This window comes from Blennius ocellaris, assembly GCF_963422515.1.
Source record: "Blennius ocellaris genome assembly, chromosome: 2".
Lineage (NCBI taxonomy): Eukaryota > Metazoa > Chordata > Actinopteri > Blenniiformes > Blenniidae > Blennius > Blennius ocellaris.
In genome coordinates, this window is record NC_137651.1 from 8,285,401 (window position 1) to 8,305,229 (window position 19,829).

At 40.5% G+C, this 19,829-nt stretch overlaps 2 protein-coding genes across 2 annotated transcripts in view; both read right to left on the reverse strand.

Moving 5' to 3' along the window:
• Positions 1-14,450, reverse strand: part of porb (P450 (cytochrome) oxidoreductase b) — a gene marked incomplete at its 5' end in the record, with an annotated part of 19,509 nt that extends 5,059 nt beyond the window's left edge. The window contains 7 exons of the mRNA XM_080505828.1: positions 241-365; positions 1,308-1,460; positions 1,960-2,088; positions 3,406-3,454; positions 9,212-9,401; positions 13,639-13,692; positions 14,438-14,450. Coding sequence (XP_080361954.1) covers positions 241-365; positions 1,308-1,460; positions 1,960-2,088; positions 3,406-3,454; positions 9,212-9,401; positions 13,639-13,692; positions 14,438-14,450 — 713 coding nt within the window. The remainder of the gene's footprint in view (positions 1-240; positions 366-1,307; positions 1,461-1,959; positions 2,089-3,405; positions 3,455-9,211; positions 9,402-13,638; positions 13,693-14,437) is intronic.
• Positions 14,451-15,219: 769 nt separating this feature from the next.
• tmem120ab (transmembrane protein 120Ab) lies at positions 15,220-18,955 on the reverse strand. Its single transcript, XM_080512957.1, has 12 exons — positions 18,766-18,955; positions 18,384-18,502; positions 18,109-18,225; positions 17,633-17,692; positions 17,311-17,406; positions 17,097-17,186; positions 16,773-16,838; positions 16,628-16,689; positions 16,452-16,544; positions 16,243-16,307; positions 15,811-15,879; positions 15,220-15,646 (listed from the first exon to the last, which is right to left on the reverse strand). The coding sequence occupies exons 1-12, from the start codon at positions 18,832-18,834 to the stop codon at positions 15,533-15,535; spliced, it is 1,020 nt and encodes a 339-aa protein (XP_080369083.1). The 5' UTR covers positions 18,835-18,955; the 3' UTR covers positions 15,220-15,532.
• Positions 18,956-19,829: the final 874 nt, after the last annotated feature.

Here is a 19,829-nt window from a genome sequence, read left to right on the forward strand (position 1 = left end):
GAGATCACTGTGATATTTTCAATGTCAGACAAAACCAAGAACCCACTGGGATACGTTAATGTACGAGTTACAGAACTGAATGTTCTCGATTGGCCAGATTGTGCCTTTTATGGCAATTTTGTATCACTAAAGTTAAAACATTCCTCTCGTCATCCACGTCATGCAACATAAGCAGCACCAAGGAAAACCATACTTTTTTTTTTTTTTTTTTAATGCTCAGCGGTTTAATCGGTCACTTACTTTCCGTCGTCGTCTCCCAAACCAAGATCAAAGATGCGAGTGGCTCCCAGCTCCGCGAGCCTTTTGTCCACATATTTCCCCATCGCATTGTAGTGCTCGTACGTCTTATTGCCCAACGCAAACACCTGAGGGCAGACGGGACACAGCGAATGCATGAATAACACAGGAATTCAACCAGATTTCCCATCATCATATTCTTTGCTCGCATAAGGCCACGGGTGCTGCACCTCAACAATAGCATGCACAGATCAGACATGGCAACACAACGACGCCCTTTCTTTGTCAACCCTCACGGAACTTAGCGGAGCTCACGCTACTGAACCCTGCCGCTCTGTGCGAGACATGCGAACTTAATGAGCAACTCATACAAACGTTTGTAGCAACCTCACCTTTCGCTCCTCCAATGTCGCCGTGTTGATTACGACCGTATAATTTAGTTGCCATTTAAATACCGGATTACGTTATTATTCTGAAGGGAGGCGGCAGGAAACATACAATGATAACCAGACTGTCTAAATTAAGTTTAGGAATGAACATTTCTTACATGGCACTCTCTAAACGTTGTTGTGAAATTCTTCACAATACTAAAAAAGCAAAAACAAGTATATTTGGAATTATACTAAAAATGCAACACTGAGGTAAATGATTAAACAAATCAGTGGAATAATACAAAATACAAAAAAAGTTAACTCGTATGAGATAATCTCTGGTCTGTGGTCAATTTTCATGTCAGTATCTCCGAGTGGCATCTGTGATGCTTCAAATGGCGTTTGTAAAAATTGTTCTAATCATTTTCAATTTTTTTCAAATTACAACTGTTGACAATTTTTTTGTTTATAGATTTGCTATGGTTGACAAAAAAAAAAAAAGAAAAAGAAAAAAAAAGCTGACTTTTCTGAACAAACGCGACCCAAAACTCAACTGGGATGCATAATATAATGTGGCCAGTTTGCTTTTGGTGTTGTGCTCATAATGATGACAAACCTCGTAGTGCATTGTGGGTAAGATCCCATTCCAACGCACTCATATGTCGCTTTACTTATTTGTTTTAGAGCTCCAACACTCACGGTGTAGTTTAATTTGGAGAGGTCCTCGTCGTCGTTCTCCTGCAGCCAGTCGAAGAAGTCCTGCGCATTATCCGTTGGATCTCCTTCACCATAGGTGGCCACGCAGAAAATGGCCAGGGAGTTGTTGATCTCAGCCAGACGGGAGAGTTCCCCCTGTGAAACGACACGGCAAATTCAGAAACGCCAACCCCCTGAGGTGCCAATAAAATGATCATTAGTTCTCATGAATTAGACAAGTTGCTTCAAGATTTTAGACAGTCGGCAAACTGGTGTGAGCGATTGAAGTTCTCAGTGTCGCTTCAAAGCATTTCATTTACTCTTGTGCTATGTCCTGAAGTCATAACATTATGTGCTGTGTATTATCAAGAGTCAAATACCGCACCACTTCTGATTTGAGGCGAGGATGTACGTAAACCTTTATAGAAACACTTGCTTGAACCCATTACTTTTTTTTGAAACGCAGTCAAGTTATAGTTACAAGACAAGACGTGTCCTGAAAAGTTATGAAAATAATACATGGTTTGCTGCGTGTACAGGATTAAAGCTGAAACAAACAAACTAATTTAGGAAGGAGGCGCAAAACTAAAAGAAGAATTTAAAAGATCAGATTAAACGGATGTGATCTGAAGACGGCGCCGCTGCTGCAAATTACCATATCATACTCCTCTGGGTCAGCAGCCATTCCTTTCATGCCGTAGCGCTGAGCGTCTTTGGACAATCTGTTGGCAAACTCCTCTGCTGTGCCCGTCTGCGAGCCGTAGAACACAATGACGTTCTTCCCCTGTGCACAAGACCATTTACAGGAGAGTGTAAAGCCTGATTTCGTCATTTGACTATGTTATAGAACTGGGCGCACAAAAATATATAGAATTTATAACCAATGGTGTATTTCCCTGCTCCACGCCTACAAGTGAGAAGGTGTGTTAAACAGCTTTGACTGAAGAACGGGCAGATAGGAAATGGTTTTTGCTCCACATGGTTGCTTGCTCACGTTCTGAACTGGTAAAGCAACAGAGAAAACCGAGCAGCAGCTCTGCAGCTCTGCTTCCACTCCGCTCAACCATTTCTTGCTGAACTACATGAGTTTATGTTGTTTCTCAACTCTGGCTAGAAAAGAAGAGAACCACAATAGACTAAACAATTTGTCTGAATCTCAAACTTCATGAGGCCACAACAGCAGTGAGACAGTTTCAACAGTGAGATATACACCGAGCGAAAAATAACCATTAAGAAAAACACAATAAATATATTAAATAGTTTTCAACTCAGAAATAAAAGCCAAACATACAGTTTGAATTTGGTGTAAAATGTCAAGTCAACATAGATGGCATGCGTTTATTAAAGGGGAAAAAAGAGAAAATAGAGAAATATTCAGTCAGCAGTCGTGGGTGTTATTTTTTTTTTTTTTTTTGCTCAATACTTCTTCACTGCAAAATAACTGTGTGTCAGGCTTTAGATCAGGGATAATAACTTGGACGGTCATAAAATGTAATTCTTCCAAGGTGAAGTTCACACTGATAAACAACTAAATCAACAGAAAGTCTGTAAAATGATTCTTTTCATGAAGACCAAAAAAGACGTATACTTTTGATATTCTTCACTGTAGATTACATACAAATTTTTTATGAATTGGATATGGGAAACAAATCATAAATCCCGGATTAAAAAAAAAGAATATCTCAGGGCCTTTATGTGTATTAGCAGGTTGCTCCCTCTTGCAAACGAGAAATATGCATTCAAGGTGAAGTGGTGACATGAAGTCGTAGGTGTGAATGTATGAGAATGACCGTCTCTTGGTCGTAATGAGGCTGTGGTGAACTGGACGTACTGGACGAGGCTTCGCCAATCAAAAGAATATGTTGGTTAAATTCAGGCAGGCACAGTCCTCAAACAGCCGTAGCTATTTGGGGTTGTCCTGCTCCAGGACTCGTTGGTGAATGACAGAGTAATTACACTGGGTATCGGGAAATCAGCAACGGAAATGCTACGTTGCCCACGTCGGTGCGTGTTCTCTTTCAAACGCGCGACAAGAAACAAACGCAGGTCAACAAGAGCTCAGTCTCAGACGGCATGTTTTCATCAGAGCAACGTCACGCACCGTTTTCTTCATTTTCTCGATGAAACTGGTCTCTCGTGCGGCCGGTTCTCTGAAGAAACAAAACAGATTTGGTTCAATAATAATACAGAGAGACAAAAGTGCATATTGTCGCGGTATTGTGATTGAAATTGACCGAGCAGTGACCACGTTTCCCCAATTATCAACAATGAGTTTCAGAGCACAAATAAACCAAAGTGAAATCAATTCCTATTTTTCACAGAATCCGAAACTATTCTACTTTTTGTGCAGTAATGACAATCATGCTGGAGACGTGAACGCACTCCTTATCATTTTGAATAGTTAAAAAACGTCACTTTTCCCATCAATTTGGGCTCAAATAAAGCGAGCGAAACGTTGTATTCAAGTACAACTACTGTTACACTGCTTAAACTGTACTCGGTTACAAGTGAAAGGACTGATTTGATGAATTAGAAGGAGAAAAAAAAAACCCTCAGTATAATAATTTTCTTTTTAAACATTGAAAAAAGATTTGTCAATTTAACCTCAAAATATCTGGTTTAAACAACATTCAAAGGACATTTTACAGACGAACAATAACTTATAAAACGTACATCATGGTAGAAGCAAATAGAAATGAAGCTGGAACTTTCTCTTTTAGGGGAATAAACTTGTTTGCTAACAATAACTAAACAAAACGTTTCATTATCAAATCAGCTTGGTGTTTGTAACACTACACTTTTAAATACATACTCCTGTTAATGCTGACTTAAGTAATATGGTTCCGTTGTGTGGGGTAGCATGACGAGACATTTTAAATCAGCAGCATCAGCAGGACTTGAGCAACACCTACAAATTGCCCAGTCATGTTTACTATCGTTCATCCAATGAGGAGCATGAGTCATTCAAATCTTTTAAAATACTTAAAACGCAGATGGGCTTTGGAGGAAGTGTTTTCCATCTCAACATTTACGCCTCTTGCCCAGTACAGTTAAAAAAAAAAAAAAAGAAAAAAGGACAAGAAAAGAAAGAAGATTCAGATGTACTCAGGAAGTAATCAAACAATGACAACAGGTCACAATGCGGGTAAAAAGGGAAATATGGATAAAAGCCAACGCAGCTTCATTCAGCAGCAAAGCTTTGAGCACACAGCTGAACGCCAGATGAATACAATTCTACTATTTAGCAGCACAAAACCATTGAATTCAATTCAAGCCGAGCAAGACGCAGCAAAGCATAAAAAAAAGCAACACACAGTGGGCAGGCATGGAGAACAGGCAAAAGTCATCAGTCATCCCGACAGGAAATGGGGATCTTGTGACTGCAATTACATAAATTTCACAATAATCACTTGTGGGAGTGGTCATTTCTCACAATTCCTGCAATGTCTCATTTTCCAGGGAGTCCTCCTTCATGCAGACCTCATTACAGCAAACCTGGTTGTAATGAAGCCCGAACAAACAAGCCGTCTATTAACAAAAAAACAGTGTTCAAAACGTTTACAAACGTTTTGGTTTTTTTCCCCCCCTCTCGCCCGATGCTCAACAAAGGAAGTTGAAACGATGTGCTGTGACACAGCAATAAGTTCTACTTGTTCCCTAAAAGCTGAAAATGGTACGACGGCAACTTTAGTAGGAGCCAAGCAGAGTTACTAAAACTGTCGTCAAAACTGCAGTGATTATCAACAAGAAAAAATACATTTGACCGTAATAGTAAAAATATTAATCTTATAGCTTTGTAGTGTAATGGAAGAAGAACTCAACTTAACAGTGTGCATTTAAGGAAAGCTCAGCATTTTAAAGCTGATATCAAAGAAGAATGAAAGGACTAAGTCTACAATTAGTGCTGGAAAATGTTTCCTGGATTGGGATATTTGCAAATATTTATTGCAAATACAGACATAAAACTGCTCCAAATTGGGCTGTTTTTTTGTGTTTTTTTTTTTTTTTTTTTAAATAATTAGCTACACATGTTTTATTTATGCAACAATTTGCTGTAAGATCCCAACTCGCTGAAACACTGGCTGCTGTGATTCATTCCAACCGCTCTTTGAAGCTTAAAGTGAATTCCTGCTCAGAGCATGAACCCATCCTTTGCCCCTGAGCGGAAGCATTCCTGACAGCTTCAGCAGGATCGCTCTTAAATGTTATCAGCTGAGACACTCGGCCTCAGCGGTCCCACTGTCAGTCACTCAAGGAGGGAGGATTTCCATGTTTACTCAAATTACAACTACCAGATCACCATCAAAAACTCCGAACATGTTTCAAACTGGAGACGAAGTATCCGGAGTTAAAACACACAGGCGTGCATAGGAGATCGCCGTCAATGATTTTAATAACTAATGTGAATTTCAGTTCATTCTGTTGTTTCCAAACCAAATATTCTATATTAAATATAACAAATGAAATGAACTGATGAGGTGTGTGGTCTTGGCTACATCGTCACTACTATACTATTGGTTTTTCCTGACTGGTAAAAGCAATGACTTGCTGAGGTGATTCTGCAAGAATCATCTTGAGGCATTTTTTAAGCAATAACGTTATTAGAATTACTAGTATTAATACTTCTATTGAACAATACTGGAATGTTTACAGACTGTGTAAAACAAATCTTGACGCATGTATGTGCTCAATCATTCGTACATTCTATTTTAAAAACTGCACCATGTGTTTAAGGGTCCCACCCATTCATTCATTCATCCACTCATCAAGCCAGCCCTTTTAATACAACCACGGTGACTCAGTTCCGTCATTCAGCGCTTTCACACATGAGAGAGATTCTCTGCCGGTACAATTAATCTCATGTGTTTCACAGGAGACCTGAATATTTATTCAAAGGCGACAAGCCTTTTTCTTGGAGAGCAGCCTGCTCATTTATCAACTGCATCTTAAGAGGGGGGGAGAGAGGGAGAGAGCGAGAGAGAGATAGTGAGAGAGAGATAGTGAGAGAGAGAGAGAGAGAGAGAGAGAAAGGGAAAAAGGCTGTACACTAATCATGAAATTGCATTTGTACACAGATTTTATCTCCATGTCTTGCATAACCTCCCAGGAACATTGTATGGTTTCAATACCATTATCCAGTCCAGGAAAGAAAAAAAACAAAAAACACATTACACTACAAGCTGAGCCAACACTACAAATAAACCACTGTTTCAACATCTACATACAAAAATACTTGATTGTGGTTCAACAACTTCCCGTGTGTTCTCAGATCTACAATTCTCAACTAAACAAAAAGTAGAAAAAGGCAGCAGCTGACAGTTCAAGACATCTTCCTCCGGTCGATAAAAAGTGCCTTTTTGAACACTGAAGTAGTAAAAAGCAACACTTTACTGACCTTTCAGCAGCATCTATCCTGTCTTCTGGCAGAGAGAAGACACAGCCCATGGCATGCAGCCCTGTAGCTCACCGCTGCCACTAGCACCAATGGCTAGGCCACGCCGGGAGCCGCCACACTCAAAATCAAAAGCAGGACGTCAACACAGGGCAGCCTCGGGATGGAAAAGTAATACCCGTCCAGGAGAAGGCAGACCAACACACCAATTGTCACAAGCCGTCTGCGTTCACGTCAGAGGCTCGAGCACGATGTGAACTCTGCCTCTTCTTGTGCCGCTTCTCTGAAACCAGCAGCGTCTGATCGCCACACAGAGAGCTCCGCCACACACACATACACACACACACACACACATACATACACACACATACACACACACAGCAGCCTGCGAGCCCTGTCAGTGTCGGGCAGCCACTGAGAACACAATGGTGGGAAACTGACTTTCCCATAAAATGTAGCTGGGCTGCAGACCCACACTTTTGACTCATGCAAACACACACTGAAATGATCTTGGGCTAAAAAACGCCTTCCTCCTCATCCCCGCCCCCTTTCCTCTCCGGTCTGAAAGGTGTTAGGAGTGAAAATGTCTACAACATTTATTCTGAGAATTTGGCTGGATATCAGAGCAACTCCTGCAGATCACTGAAAGGTGGGGGGCTGTGAATGGTAGTTGTTTTGTTTTTTTTCCTAAAGTATCCCCTGCCCCCACCTCATTGGAGGAGAGAAGGGAATGTCATTGCTATGGCAACCTCATTTATCATAAAAGGATTCCATTTGTGACAGGGCTCTACTCCAATGGCAGCACCGCTCAGCCCCTATATACACACACACGCATACAAACGCGCACACACACACAAGCACTAAAAAGAAAAACAGGGGAGTGGGGAAAGAAGAATGAAAAAAAAAAATGCAACTCAGAGCAAAGAAAGGGTTGCTTGTCTTTTGCCTCAACTTTCCACCTCTGCAGAAGGCTCACAAAAGGAACTTGGCTCGCACTCCTCGTTTGCTCTCCAGGGAACTTTCAAAATGGGTTCAGGGCCAAAAACAAAAGCACAGGAAAGACATGGAAAGACTACAACCCCCCCCCCCCCCTCCACACCACCCCTCCTCACAACCGTTAGGTAATCGCTGCCCCTTTAAGGGGAGGGGAGACCAGCTTGGTGCTTGTGTTGCTCCCTGTGTTCCCTTCCTGTATCCCCGCCCTCCACAGATACTACTCTTCCCAAAGCAAAACACTGTTCTCCAGCCCCCCCCCCCCCCCCCCCCCCCCCCTCTCACCAGCCTGTTTTCACACCAACTCTCAGGGTCTGCCTTGGTTAAACAAATCTCCATTTTCATGGACGTCTAACCACTGCTGGCCCTGCGGCTGGATGGATCACTAAAGAAATATAGTAGTTGGGAAGTGAGTAAAATTATAGGAGCAAAACACGATACTGAATTCAAGCCAAGCCTCCATTCAAAATGAACAGAGAGGAAGGGAGAGAGGGAGAGAGAGAGAGAGAGAGAGAGATAGGCCGAGTTAATGAGAGAGAACAGACAGAAGCAAAGGTCAGGACTAGTGAAACATTTACAAGCATCTTTGGCTGTGCACTCTCACACACTTGCTTCAAGGGTCTTTTGCTTTGGCATGGAGAACGTTGCTTTGACAGTGCTACTCCAGGATAACACATGTGATTTGGTTATCAGAGGGTCCATGACAACCACATTCATTATGTTGATTTTTCCTTGAGCTTAGACAATGACAAGTGATGTGAGAGAGAGAGATGAGAGATGAGAGATGAGAGGAGAGAGAGAGAGAGAGATTTATCTATTTCATTGCAAGGCAGATGAGGTGATTTTATTAAAGATCACCAAACCGATTCATGCCAATTAAAGCTGGTTGAAAAAGACCTCTTGTAACCCTTAAGCCATACCTTCCATAATTTTTACTCATACTGCCAAATGTTTTGACAGATTATGTCCACGAAGGATAATTCACTTGAAAAACATGTCAAACCAGAAGCAGCTTGGCTTGTGACCGTTACGGATCTGAGACCAGCACTGGTACAGCCAGAAGCTCACTTTTTGGCTCACAATCGATCTGTGCTGGAGTAACGGTGGTCCCACTTTGGGAGCATTTTTCAGCTTAACTCTCTCAAATGCTTCCCAGATGAACAAGAAGAGCAACAGCCCTGCAAACAGAGAGGATTAGAGGGAATTTACACCTCTCTGGTGATATGGAGTGGGATTCAAACGTATTACAGGTGTGATTCCTCAAAGTAAACATTGATCTATGTGATTACATACTGTAAGCCTGTGTGTCAAAATTGCTATACAGCAGCTGCAAGAGAACATTTGAAGGTCAAATGTGAGCTTCAGAGAAATCGAAAGTTAAAAAAAGAGGAACACCAGCATGAATGTCCATGTTTTGTTTTTTTACTATCCAAAGCATTAATCAAAGAGCTGAAATGGCGTTCTAAATAGCTACACCACAAGACTTGTTGTGAGCTCTGTTAAAGCACCAACGGATACTCACGGTGTGTCAAGCTTCTTGAAATCAGGGAGGGGCTCAGGCTGCTTGCGGGGCATGAAATAGTAAATGATGATGCCAACAATTAATGAGAAGAGAAAGAGGTCCAAGTTGGTGAAATAAGGCTCCGCCTCCTCCGCAGCGGATTCTGTGTGAGTGATGGCGTCTGCGTCCATGTCTGCCACGTTGAGACTACCTGTGGAAGCAGAGAACACGGGATTTGAAAGAGCTTAAAAATGTGCTCAAGATGCTGGACGTATAGGAGAGACTTTTGATGTGCTGTATGATGAATGAACACTTCAATTGCAACGCATGGTTATAGACTTAAGTTTATGGTGAAATGTCTGGGATATTATTTGACCCAACTCCTTTAAAATACCCATTATTTCACCAAAATGTCTACATTTGAGATTATGTTCAAGAAAGAAAAATGTTTTAGCATCACTCGTATCATCTCAGACTATTTAATTAGATATGTAAAAACATTAACTGCAAACACGCTGAAGCTTCACGAGCAATAAACTAACCATACACATCAGCCATAAGTTCACGACAGCCAAAGTGAATAATGCCGACCGATCTCTTTATCAAGACATATGTTAGTGGACGTGATAGCTCCGGCAGAAAGAGAACATTTTATAACAGCACCACTATAGCTCAATACATCACCAGCAACAACCCACAGAACGAGTAATTGGCAGCTTTTAATATCATTGCTACCCATGGGCTTTGTACCGCTACTCAAGTCCAGGGAAAGTCACATTTTTATTAGGATTTTTAAATAAGCAACATCCCAAGATGAGCAAATGCCCCGCTAAATGCACAGCACACTTTCTGCATTCAGACTGCTTTCATGATGTACTACATATATTTCCTACTCGCCTAACCAATCATAGTGAACGACCACATTTACGGTGGCTGATGCTATGTCTTGTCTAGCCCAACACACAACAGTAACAAAGAGGCTCAGGAACAAACATCAATCAATACCAAAAATTACTCCGGCGCAAATGTCTGGATGTGAATGAGCAAATAGGCTAATGTTATTCCAAGGTGCCAAATATAATGGGTACTGTATAAACTAGTGTGTTTAATAATTTGTCAGTAAATAGGCACATCTTATTTTGGCGCCAGAGCATCCCGGAAAGCTCTTGTGCTGCGTCTTCCAAATGAGCGCAAAGGGAGGGAAAGACATGAACCCAGGAGAGGGTCACGGCCCTCCTGGGCTCAATGGGTCGATCCAACAGACAAGCGGCTGGAGCAAAACCAGCCGCAGAGCTTGATGCTCGTTCCGATAGCCGCGCCAGCACAACACAAACTATATCAGTTTGTTGCAGATGGGGAAACATTAAAACAATGCTAATCCCATCAGAGCGCCGACTATCAACGTAGTCACACGCCGTTAAAACAACCCAAAACACAGATACTGGAAAAACACCCAAAGTGGTGCTGGGATTACTCGCCTTTCAGTTACTTTTATTGATCCCCTTGGGTAGATCATTCGTCAGCATTTCACCCATCCTACTCATAGTTGAACTCCGGTGCACGTGCTCGGCGCAGAGGGCTGCCACAGTGCAGCGCCCAGGGACAAGTCTTGCACAAGGGTCCAGAGGTAGTGGTGGCGAGGACCAGCAGTGGCTCAAACATTTTCTACCTACATCCAACTTGACGTTATCGTGCACATCGCTGAGCTGACGTCACACCAGTTAACGATCTCTGACCGGTGACTTTAGATCGTCGTCTCTGGATTGTGACAATGTCTCTCTCAGCTGCGAGGTCGAGCAACAACAAAACGAATCATGAACACATCGATTTTAACATTTAATTTGGGCGGAAATAAAAATGCTAAAAGAACACCATGTTGTTGTGGTTTAAAGTGGAGCAGTCTAGATCAAATACATTTTTTTTTTTTTCCTGCAGACAACAGTGAATGCCTCAGTAAAGTTGCATATTTTTGGGCGAGTCGCTGCGCCCTCACTTTTAAGTTATTAGACAGTTAGATTCAGGGTCAATCTGGTCAATCTGGAATTTCGCCAGTCATGCAGGGGATTCTTAATAGCTGCACTGTTTTCTTGGCTGTGTACATTATTCTTTGACCACTTAAAAGAAAAATTTCTAAAAAAGAAAAGAAAAAAAAGGAGCCATGCAAATAGTTTAGAAAGTCATCACGAGTACACAAGAGTACTAGCTCAAGGACTGGTTCGGCAGCTGCACAGAAAGCACACGTCATTCAGGAACTGATTGTAGATTTGGCCTGACGATCACCAACTGCTGAATCAGCGCAACCCAACAGTATAGATGCGAATGGAATTTCTTGTCATGCTTAAACAACATTGGCTCCTTTCACAGCGAGCTTGGGGGAACTCTGTGTTCTGAGCACTCAGGTTTCAATTTGGTTCAAGGACTGAACACAATGAGATCAGGTTTTTCTCTGATCCTGGGAGCGGACTTGTCCACAATGAGACACAGCCATGCAAACGCTCGTTTTACAAAGCTCAGCTCGCCATTAGGACCGGTGACTCGCTGATGTAATCAACAAACCACTCGAGAGGCGGCTATGTGCCAATCCCTCTATGTACAAAAGTCACGGCAACTACAGGTTACGCAATACTGTCAGATGAAAACACGGTCAGGTTCCAACCGCAATTTAGTCTTTTCCGGGGAGAATGTTTAATATTGTGTAAATATGTTAGAACGACATTTGTGCCGTTCCTTTATCAGGATGTTCTCAAGACTCAAATCAAACAAAAGTTACATTTTTAAAAAAAAATTTGAGACTTAAAAAAAGACTTTACCAATAGCTTTAAATGTGATGAAAGATGAATATATTAGAAATTGTTAACTATTGGAAAATTATTTGAATACTTATTTGAATACTGAAAAAATTTGTTCCACAAACATGTTGTATGTATTTCAAAATGACAAATATGTCTTAATAAGCGACTTTAAAAAAAAAATCATTTTGGCGTGTTCTATTCATTTTAATAAGACCATTGTTGTCATTTTCACCATTAAAAAAATCAACTAATCTATAAAGGCAAATGCAATATTTGAATAAAAGAGACCTCAAATAAGGGCATGACATCAAATTAAATAATTGAGCTATTTCAACTCAAATTGGGAATGCTACAGTGATACCTTTTAAAGTTTAATTTGTCATCAAGTGAAACTCGGTCCTGTTTTGCCATTTGTAAGGATAATTTAAAGTCCTCAAGCAAGTTGTGATAAACAAAAAATAAATAACCAAAAAACTTTTGCCTTATACATACAATCCCGCTAACAAAAGCAGCTGTATGCAGATTATTCCAGACTAAAACAACGTTAGGTTATGACGCACACATAACCTTTATAGTGTCTCCTGGTGTATGCTACAGAACAATCTCCATGCCAACTACTTTAACTTGGTGATCTCCCAGCAGGATCAATTAGCAGCTAAAGCTGACAACATAATCGAACATAACAATGGAACTATAATAAAAACAACAAACTCATAACAGCCCATCACGCAATATAAACGCGTCATAGTTGTGCTTCAACATAAACAGCAGACAAGACGGGAAAGATCACCTGAAGTCCTGGCCGATGTCTCCTGCAGACCAGTTGCACAGCTCTCAATGACTTCGCCCCCGTTAAATACCTTCTAGACAGCAGAGAAAACTCTTCAACTAAGTTACGCAACTTACGTCTGTCAAGAGTTGTGTTCCGCCTACTGCCGGCCAACACGTGGTAAATTCAAATATCATGTGAGACTTGGTTCGGCACCCAATAAGAAGAAGAAAAAAATGAATAGGAGCTTTATGAGCTCTAATTGCACGTGGCTATAAGCAATACATGAATGAGATATATTTCAACTTCTCACTCATCGCCACGGTCCATCTCCTGCTGCTTAAAACAAATAGTTACGCAACAGTTTGGGGTTGCAGGATCTTGTTCCTCCTTTAGGTATGAACCCCCAACGAAACTTTCACAAGTTACGAACTCCAATTTCACTTCCCCCAAACACACACACATGAGCCAGGGTGTAGAAAGAGCCAGCTGAGGAGAGTGGGGCCCAATTATCGGCTGGACTGGGACAACAATGACCAAAACACGGCACGCTGCAAACTACTTCTCAGTTCTTAAAGGCAACAGCCTCGCAATGAGTATTGGGACGTATAAAGAGTAAAGAAAAGCTACGTAGAATTGAACGAAACGCGACATAGGAGCCGACGCAAGTTAGCGAGAGTTTGCATAACGCCGGACTTTCCAGGAGCTAGCGTCAATCTCTAAAAATAAAAAATAATAAAAACCTAAATATCTGTCCCGTGTGTGAACTGTTTTGGCTTTGTTGTGGTTTAACTGTGAATGAGCTGGAATCCTCGCAGCCTGCCACAGACTGTAGCTCGATGTAAAGTGTGTTAAAAAAAAAAAAAAGAGTTTGGAGCGCAGCTTACCTCCGGCCTCTCCTCTTTGTGTCAGGCTCACACTGCTCTCAACGCGGAAGGAAGCTGTACGCCATGTAGGGCCGTACCAACTCCGGTTTGTGGGCGGGGGGAGAACTCCGACACTCTCTGAGCTAATTAGATATGATACAGACGCAATATTGTTTTTAGATAGTTGCTATTAGTTAGTTTTTAAACATATAGTTTAACAAAAATTAACTATGACATCAAGATACGCATATATGCAAATTGTCCATCTCTTTAATTGGTATGGTCCGGAGCGTCACGACGCACATGTATTCCAATGCAGTCGAAGTGCAGAGGGTGAAGGGTCATGGTTATGTAATAAAACCAGCAGATACCATGAATCTTTGACAAGGTAAATATCCATCAAACCTGATCGTGTCGTCTTCAGCCCACTCAGTGTTTATGTTCACATTACAAAGGACACAAACACCAGCAAAAGCAGTGTACCTGGAATTTACAGGGACTGAAACCTTCAGTCAACCTTCAGTTAAACTTGGCAGTACAATCTCAGAAATCCCCCAGTGAGTTTATTTAGCTCCTTCACTCGCTTATACATACTTTGGGACACGTTCGAAGCGTCCAAGGTCAACAAAGATCCAACAATCACATTCTGAAGGACATTTTATTATTATCAACATTTCATATCAACAGTCCCCCAATAACAAATGTCAACAATTATTTACGGCCCCAACATTTGCATTTCAACATATCTCTTCTTAAAAACCAGAATTCAGCAAGAGCGAGTGGGCATCTTTCCAAAAGCCCAATGTCGTGGTGGCCTCACCACTGAGTTCCATCTCAGCTCCACTTTTCATCAAAACAGTAATTGAAATATAATAAACAAAAAAGAGGTCCAACACCCACCATGTATTGTATATGCCTGTGTGTATATAAGTGTATATAGTGCTGCACAAATAGATACATAAAAACTTTGAATTGAAAAAATGAATTTTTCTTTTCATATATATCTGTATCCTGTATTTTTATATCTTTGTGCTGACATGTCTGAAATGATTTAAGAAGAAATCACGGCTGTTATTGGTTTGATTACTTCTAACCTTCCATCTCAGTCCTAATGTCACATTGTTTTGTCTTGCTGTTGTTTTGTTTGTTAATTTATGGTTATGTTTTTTTCATTAGGTTTCTCATGTACACTGTTTGTCTTTGACAAAAGTGTCAGCACATTTCACTTTCATCTACACTATATTCATTTGGGATCTGCGACCACTCCCACACATAGTCTGATAAAGCAGTATTGAATATTTACGGTAACACAAACATACTTTGAAAGTATAAAAAAAATACAACAAATGACTGAAATCACTCACACTGAGATGTATTATCACATGGGTCATATCTTGATCACAAACACTTTTATTATAAGATAAACACGGAGAAAACAAAATAGCATGTCAAATAAGCAGCAATTTATAACCCCAGAATAAAACGTTCCATTCCCATCTTTAACACAATCACAAGACACCAGTAAAGTTCTTGCATATACAGATATACACAAAAACGAGCCAAAATAAAGATAATGAGATTAAATATATTGTTGTAGGTCCTTGCACATTTTAATCAAGTGTTTATGTCATATTTGCCCACAAAATTGAGGACACATGATGGATGCTTGTTGAACTGAAATATAATTTTGAAAAAAAGAAACTGAAGCAAGTTGAACAGGAGTGACTCATCTGTAAAGGTTTGGTTTTAGTGGATCACCAGTATTTTATTACATTGAATCTGATCCTATTTACTCCTTATGGACTTACATTTGTTATCTGCCACAACAGAAAAATACAATAAGATTTTTTTATTAGAAGATTAATATGTGGTGACTTTTTCCCAGGATATTTGTACACATTTTTTTTTAATGCTTTCACTGGCTCTTTGTTTTCTGATTTCTGCTTTTCTTCTTCTGTCGAACTACTGCCAGAGTGGTGAAGAAGTTTCCCATGAATAGAATAAGGAAACAGAGACCACTCATGGAGACCTGGCAAAAAAAAAAAAGCATAAGCAAGCAAATCAGAAAGCATGGGTGTAACCAGTTTATAACCAATGTATATGACTGATAAACAAATGCTCAGTAGAATTTAAAAAAAAAAAAAGTTATCAAATATTGAGGGTGAAACGGGTAATATTTGTGGAAGCACTGACCTGCCATTCTTTGCAGTCTGGGAGCTGAGTCATTCTGAATAGACACAGACCATTGAAGAGCTGCCAGAACTGCAAGACAAAACATGAAACCTGAAGGGTTTGCTTTTTTTTTTCAAGTGAAAAGATGTAGTGTACAAATAGACAGGCACACACACACACACACACACACACACACACACACACTCACACACACACACACACACACACACACACACACACACACACACACACACACACACACACACACACACACACACACACATACACCAAAATCTTAGCAAAAGTTGCTCATGCCCAAAAGCAATCATAAACGCTTAGTCTGGAGTGACGTCAGCATTTATAATATGGGTTTTTACCAGTCAAAACCATGACCAAGCATTGAGCAAAATAAGCCACGAGACGAAACTGTTCAGTGTCACAAAGTGTACTCACATGACCAAAAAACAGGAAGGGCAAAAGAAATGTCAGCCCTTTCCACATCCACGATTGAAATCCCTCTAAACGCAAGACAAAAGACAAAAAAAAAATAAAATGCATCTTTTCATTTTTCAACATGTTAATTTAGGTAATGACAAGCAGGACTTTCATTTGAGTTTTTGTGCCGGTTTCTGTGCCCTTGGTGTTTTCACATCATTACCCACCCACAGTCAGATCCATGTTGTGTCTTTCTCCCAGGGCCCGCAGTCTGTACAGACATCCACTTTGGTAATAGCACTGCAGACACTGAACAAAACCTGTCGGTGCCACAAGAAATCAACCCGAATCACTTTGTTACTAAGAAAAGGCATAGATCAGGAATGAAGAAGTTTGGTCTTACTTTGATACAAGGAGTAGGCGATAAACTGGTTCCTGAATATCTTGGACATGTTCCCATCTGGCCTAGGGGTGCACAAACATACATATGTGGGCAAACAGTGTATTTGATGATGAACTCTGTAAACTTTCTGTCTTTGTGAACTTACCACGTCAGCATGACACCCATCAAAAATGCTGATATGTAGTGGTGAAGGACCCACCATCCTTTGATTCTGTAACACGTCACACACATTATGAGACACCCAATTGTTAGGAAAATCATGGAAAAGGAGTATAATCATACAATCTTCTCGCCATTCCATCCTCCGGTGCCGCTGAACCTCTTCACTGTGGTTCTTTCTCTCATACATTCATGACGAAACCATCTCAACTTCATATTTCTTACCAACATGAGCTGTTCTTTACTGTTCCTTTACTTTTTTAATAAAAAAAAAACAACCCAAAAAACTTTTTTTTATTGATGTGCTCACCTGGATCCGTTGGTGATGAGGATACTTTCCCTGATAGTTAGTGTGCAGTAGTACCACAACAGCAGGAAATTAAGGATGGCGTCCACAAATCTAAAGACAGGAGAACGAGTCATCATATTTATGAGTTACAATCACAATGTATAAGAATAATATGTGGCACAGTTGTTTGACGTTTGTTGTCCTGATATATTATGTGTGTTCACTTGTACTTTACCTGTAGTTCACAAAGAAATAGCAGATGAAGGAGAGCAACAGCAGAATGATGGTCAGGCACAGCTTGAACTTCTCATATTCGTCTTTGTAGGCGAATCTGGTGAGGATCGGACATTTTTCGAAGCTTTATATATCAACAGAAATGAATGAGATAAGGAAACAGAGAGCCTGTCCTTTTTTTAAACAAACCCCTCATTGGTGCATTGAAGCCTGAGTAACCACATCACCTCACTAAGACAAAACTGGAAGAAAAAAAAATGGCGCACGTGCCAAAATGTGGACTTTATTTTCAGTGCATATTGGCCTTGGCCATCAGTTCTTACTTTGCCTGCTTGCTGAGAAGAGTGACATTGACATTTCCAAGTACCATCCTGAGGTATAGCCTGCAACGAGAAACAATTATTACATTCTTGTTTATCTTCATTTGAAGGCTCATACGATTTTGTTGTGGTGAGTAGTTCCAGCGACAGATCCCTGGGTTTGAGTCTGAAAAATGTGGACTCCTTCTGTGTAGAGTTCGTGCTTTTTTTCCCCATCATTTTTTTCAGGTTATGCTGGTTTCTTTCCACAGTATAAAAACAGTTGAGGCTAAGTGGTGACCATTCGGTGCGAATGCGAGTGTGTCTTTGTCTCTCTGTGTTTGCTTTCTGACCTATCCAACATGTTTTCTCGCATTTGCCCAATGTCAACTCAGATGGATGGATCATTACTCTGTACTCGACATATTTTCACACGTTTATTTCTGTGAGACCACTATTTTTTTTTTCTCCAGAAAATGTAATTATATAAAAGTCATCACCCATTTGTCTTGGGAAGGAAAGCTTTCATTTCGAAGAAAGTCGTCTGCCTTGTCTTGATTTTGTCTTTTATTTCTTCCAGAACTGTCACGTCTTCTTTTGATGTTCCTGTGCTGCATCTGATTAAAAGACAAAAGCAGAAGATGAGCTTGGATCATTGGTGCCCAAAACATGTTTGGAGCTGGAGAGGAATCGTTCAGTCAGTATCACTTAAGTTTTCTTCTTCCTGGTACATGTAGTGTGACCTGGTGTACAGTGAATGTCAGCAGGTTCTTGCCTTTTCACATGGTATGACATATCATCCAGTCGATTCTGCTGGCGAGAGATTGAGGAAGAGCAGCCTTGTTGTAGTTTGGAAATTTCACCCAGCTTCTGTAAGTAGATTCTGTGTGTCTCCTGGATGTCGGTAGAAATCAATAGTTCGGTTATATCCATTATTAGAAAAAGTATGGAGATATATTTCCAGAGAACTGGAGCAGGGAGCTTTGCTGTGTAAATTTAAGGTAAAAAGACTATGATTGCGTGAGGTTTACATGGAGTTTATTCGCTGGATACGAAAAAAAAAATACTTTTACTTCGGAGTTTCACTCGTCATTGAACTCAATGTGAAATTGTTGAAATAACTTGCTACTTCCAGCTGATTGAGGTTTGCGTCTTACCTGAAGTTGTTGATACTCGTCCTCCAGGTTTTTCCACTCCACCAGAATGTCTGCGACTTTTTTAGACATCTTGGCAAAGTTTTTGCTGTCAAGTCCACTTAAGTGAAACAGTTATTATTTCAAACAGTTTAATCACAACGACATGCTTTGAAACGCTTGAAGAATCTCCCAGGGTGTGTGTGGCACCCTCACAGAAGTTTATTGCTACAAGTGAACTTTGACTGGTACAAATGTTCAAGATTTTGATTTGGACATTGTTCTGTGGGAAAGGTCTGGTTAAGATACTATTCATTTAACACTCGAAGATTTTCATAATTATGGTTATTCCCAATTCTCAGAATGTGAAAAACAACAGGACTGTATTAGTATCTCTGGCAGGGTTTCCTCAACAATGTTGTAGTTGTATTTTGACAGAAACACAGCAGCACATCGGCAACATCTAGTGGACAAACCGACTTATTTTGAGAGAAAGAAAATATTAGGGAACGTTATATATGTATATACTATCTGTGAAATTACGTCATAAAATCCATACCGTGGGAGTGATTTGGAGAAACACTGGGCCAGATTTCAAATTGCACTTCTGTGTGTTAAGGATTGATCAAATAGTTCATTCATGTTTTTATTTGTTTATGTCCAAAGAGAATATGAAATGTGAACAGTTTCAGAATGTACTCACACTTCTTTATGGCAATGCTCCATTAACATCAAACACCTAAATTTCAGGGTCTTTTAGGTCCATGAGACACATAAAAGTCGGTTCTCCTGTGAACTTTCTGTTCACTGCTTTTCTCTTGAATCACTGTGACGCCAACATTTTGATGAATACAAAAAGTTCAGCTGCTTTATCGAAGTTCAGTTTCAGTGTCTGTGCTTAGTGCTTGGCAAGTCTCAATCGACATGACATAATCACAAAACTGCTGATTGCAGTAGGACTGGCCTGGCTGGGTCCAAAGGTGTCGGATTGCAAAAAAGTAGCAACGCATCACGCTGGTGTTCCAATGCTCTCATATCTGAGCATTTCTGGTCGACGTCTCCGAGGCGACCGAAGTCTGATTTCCGTA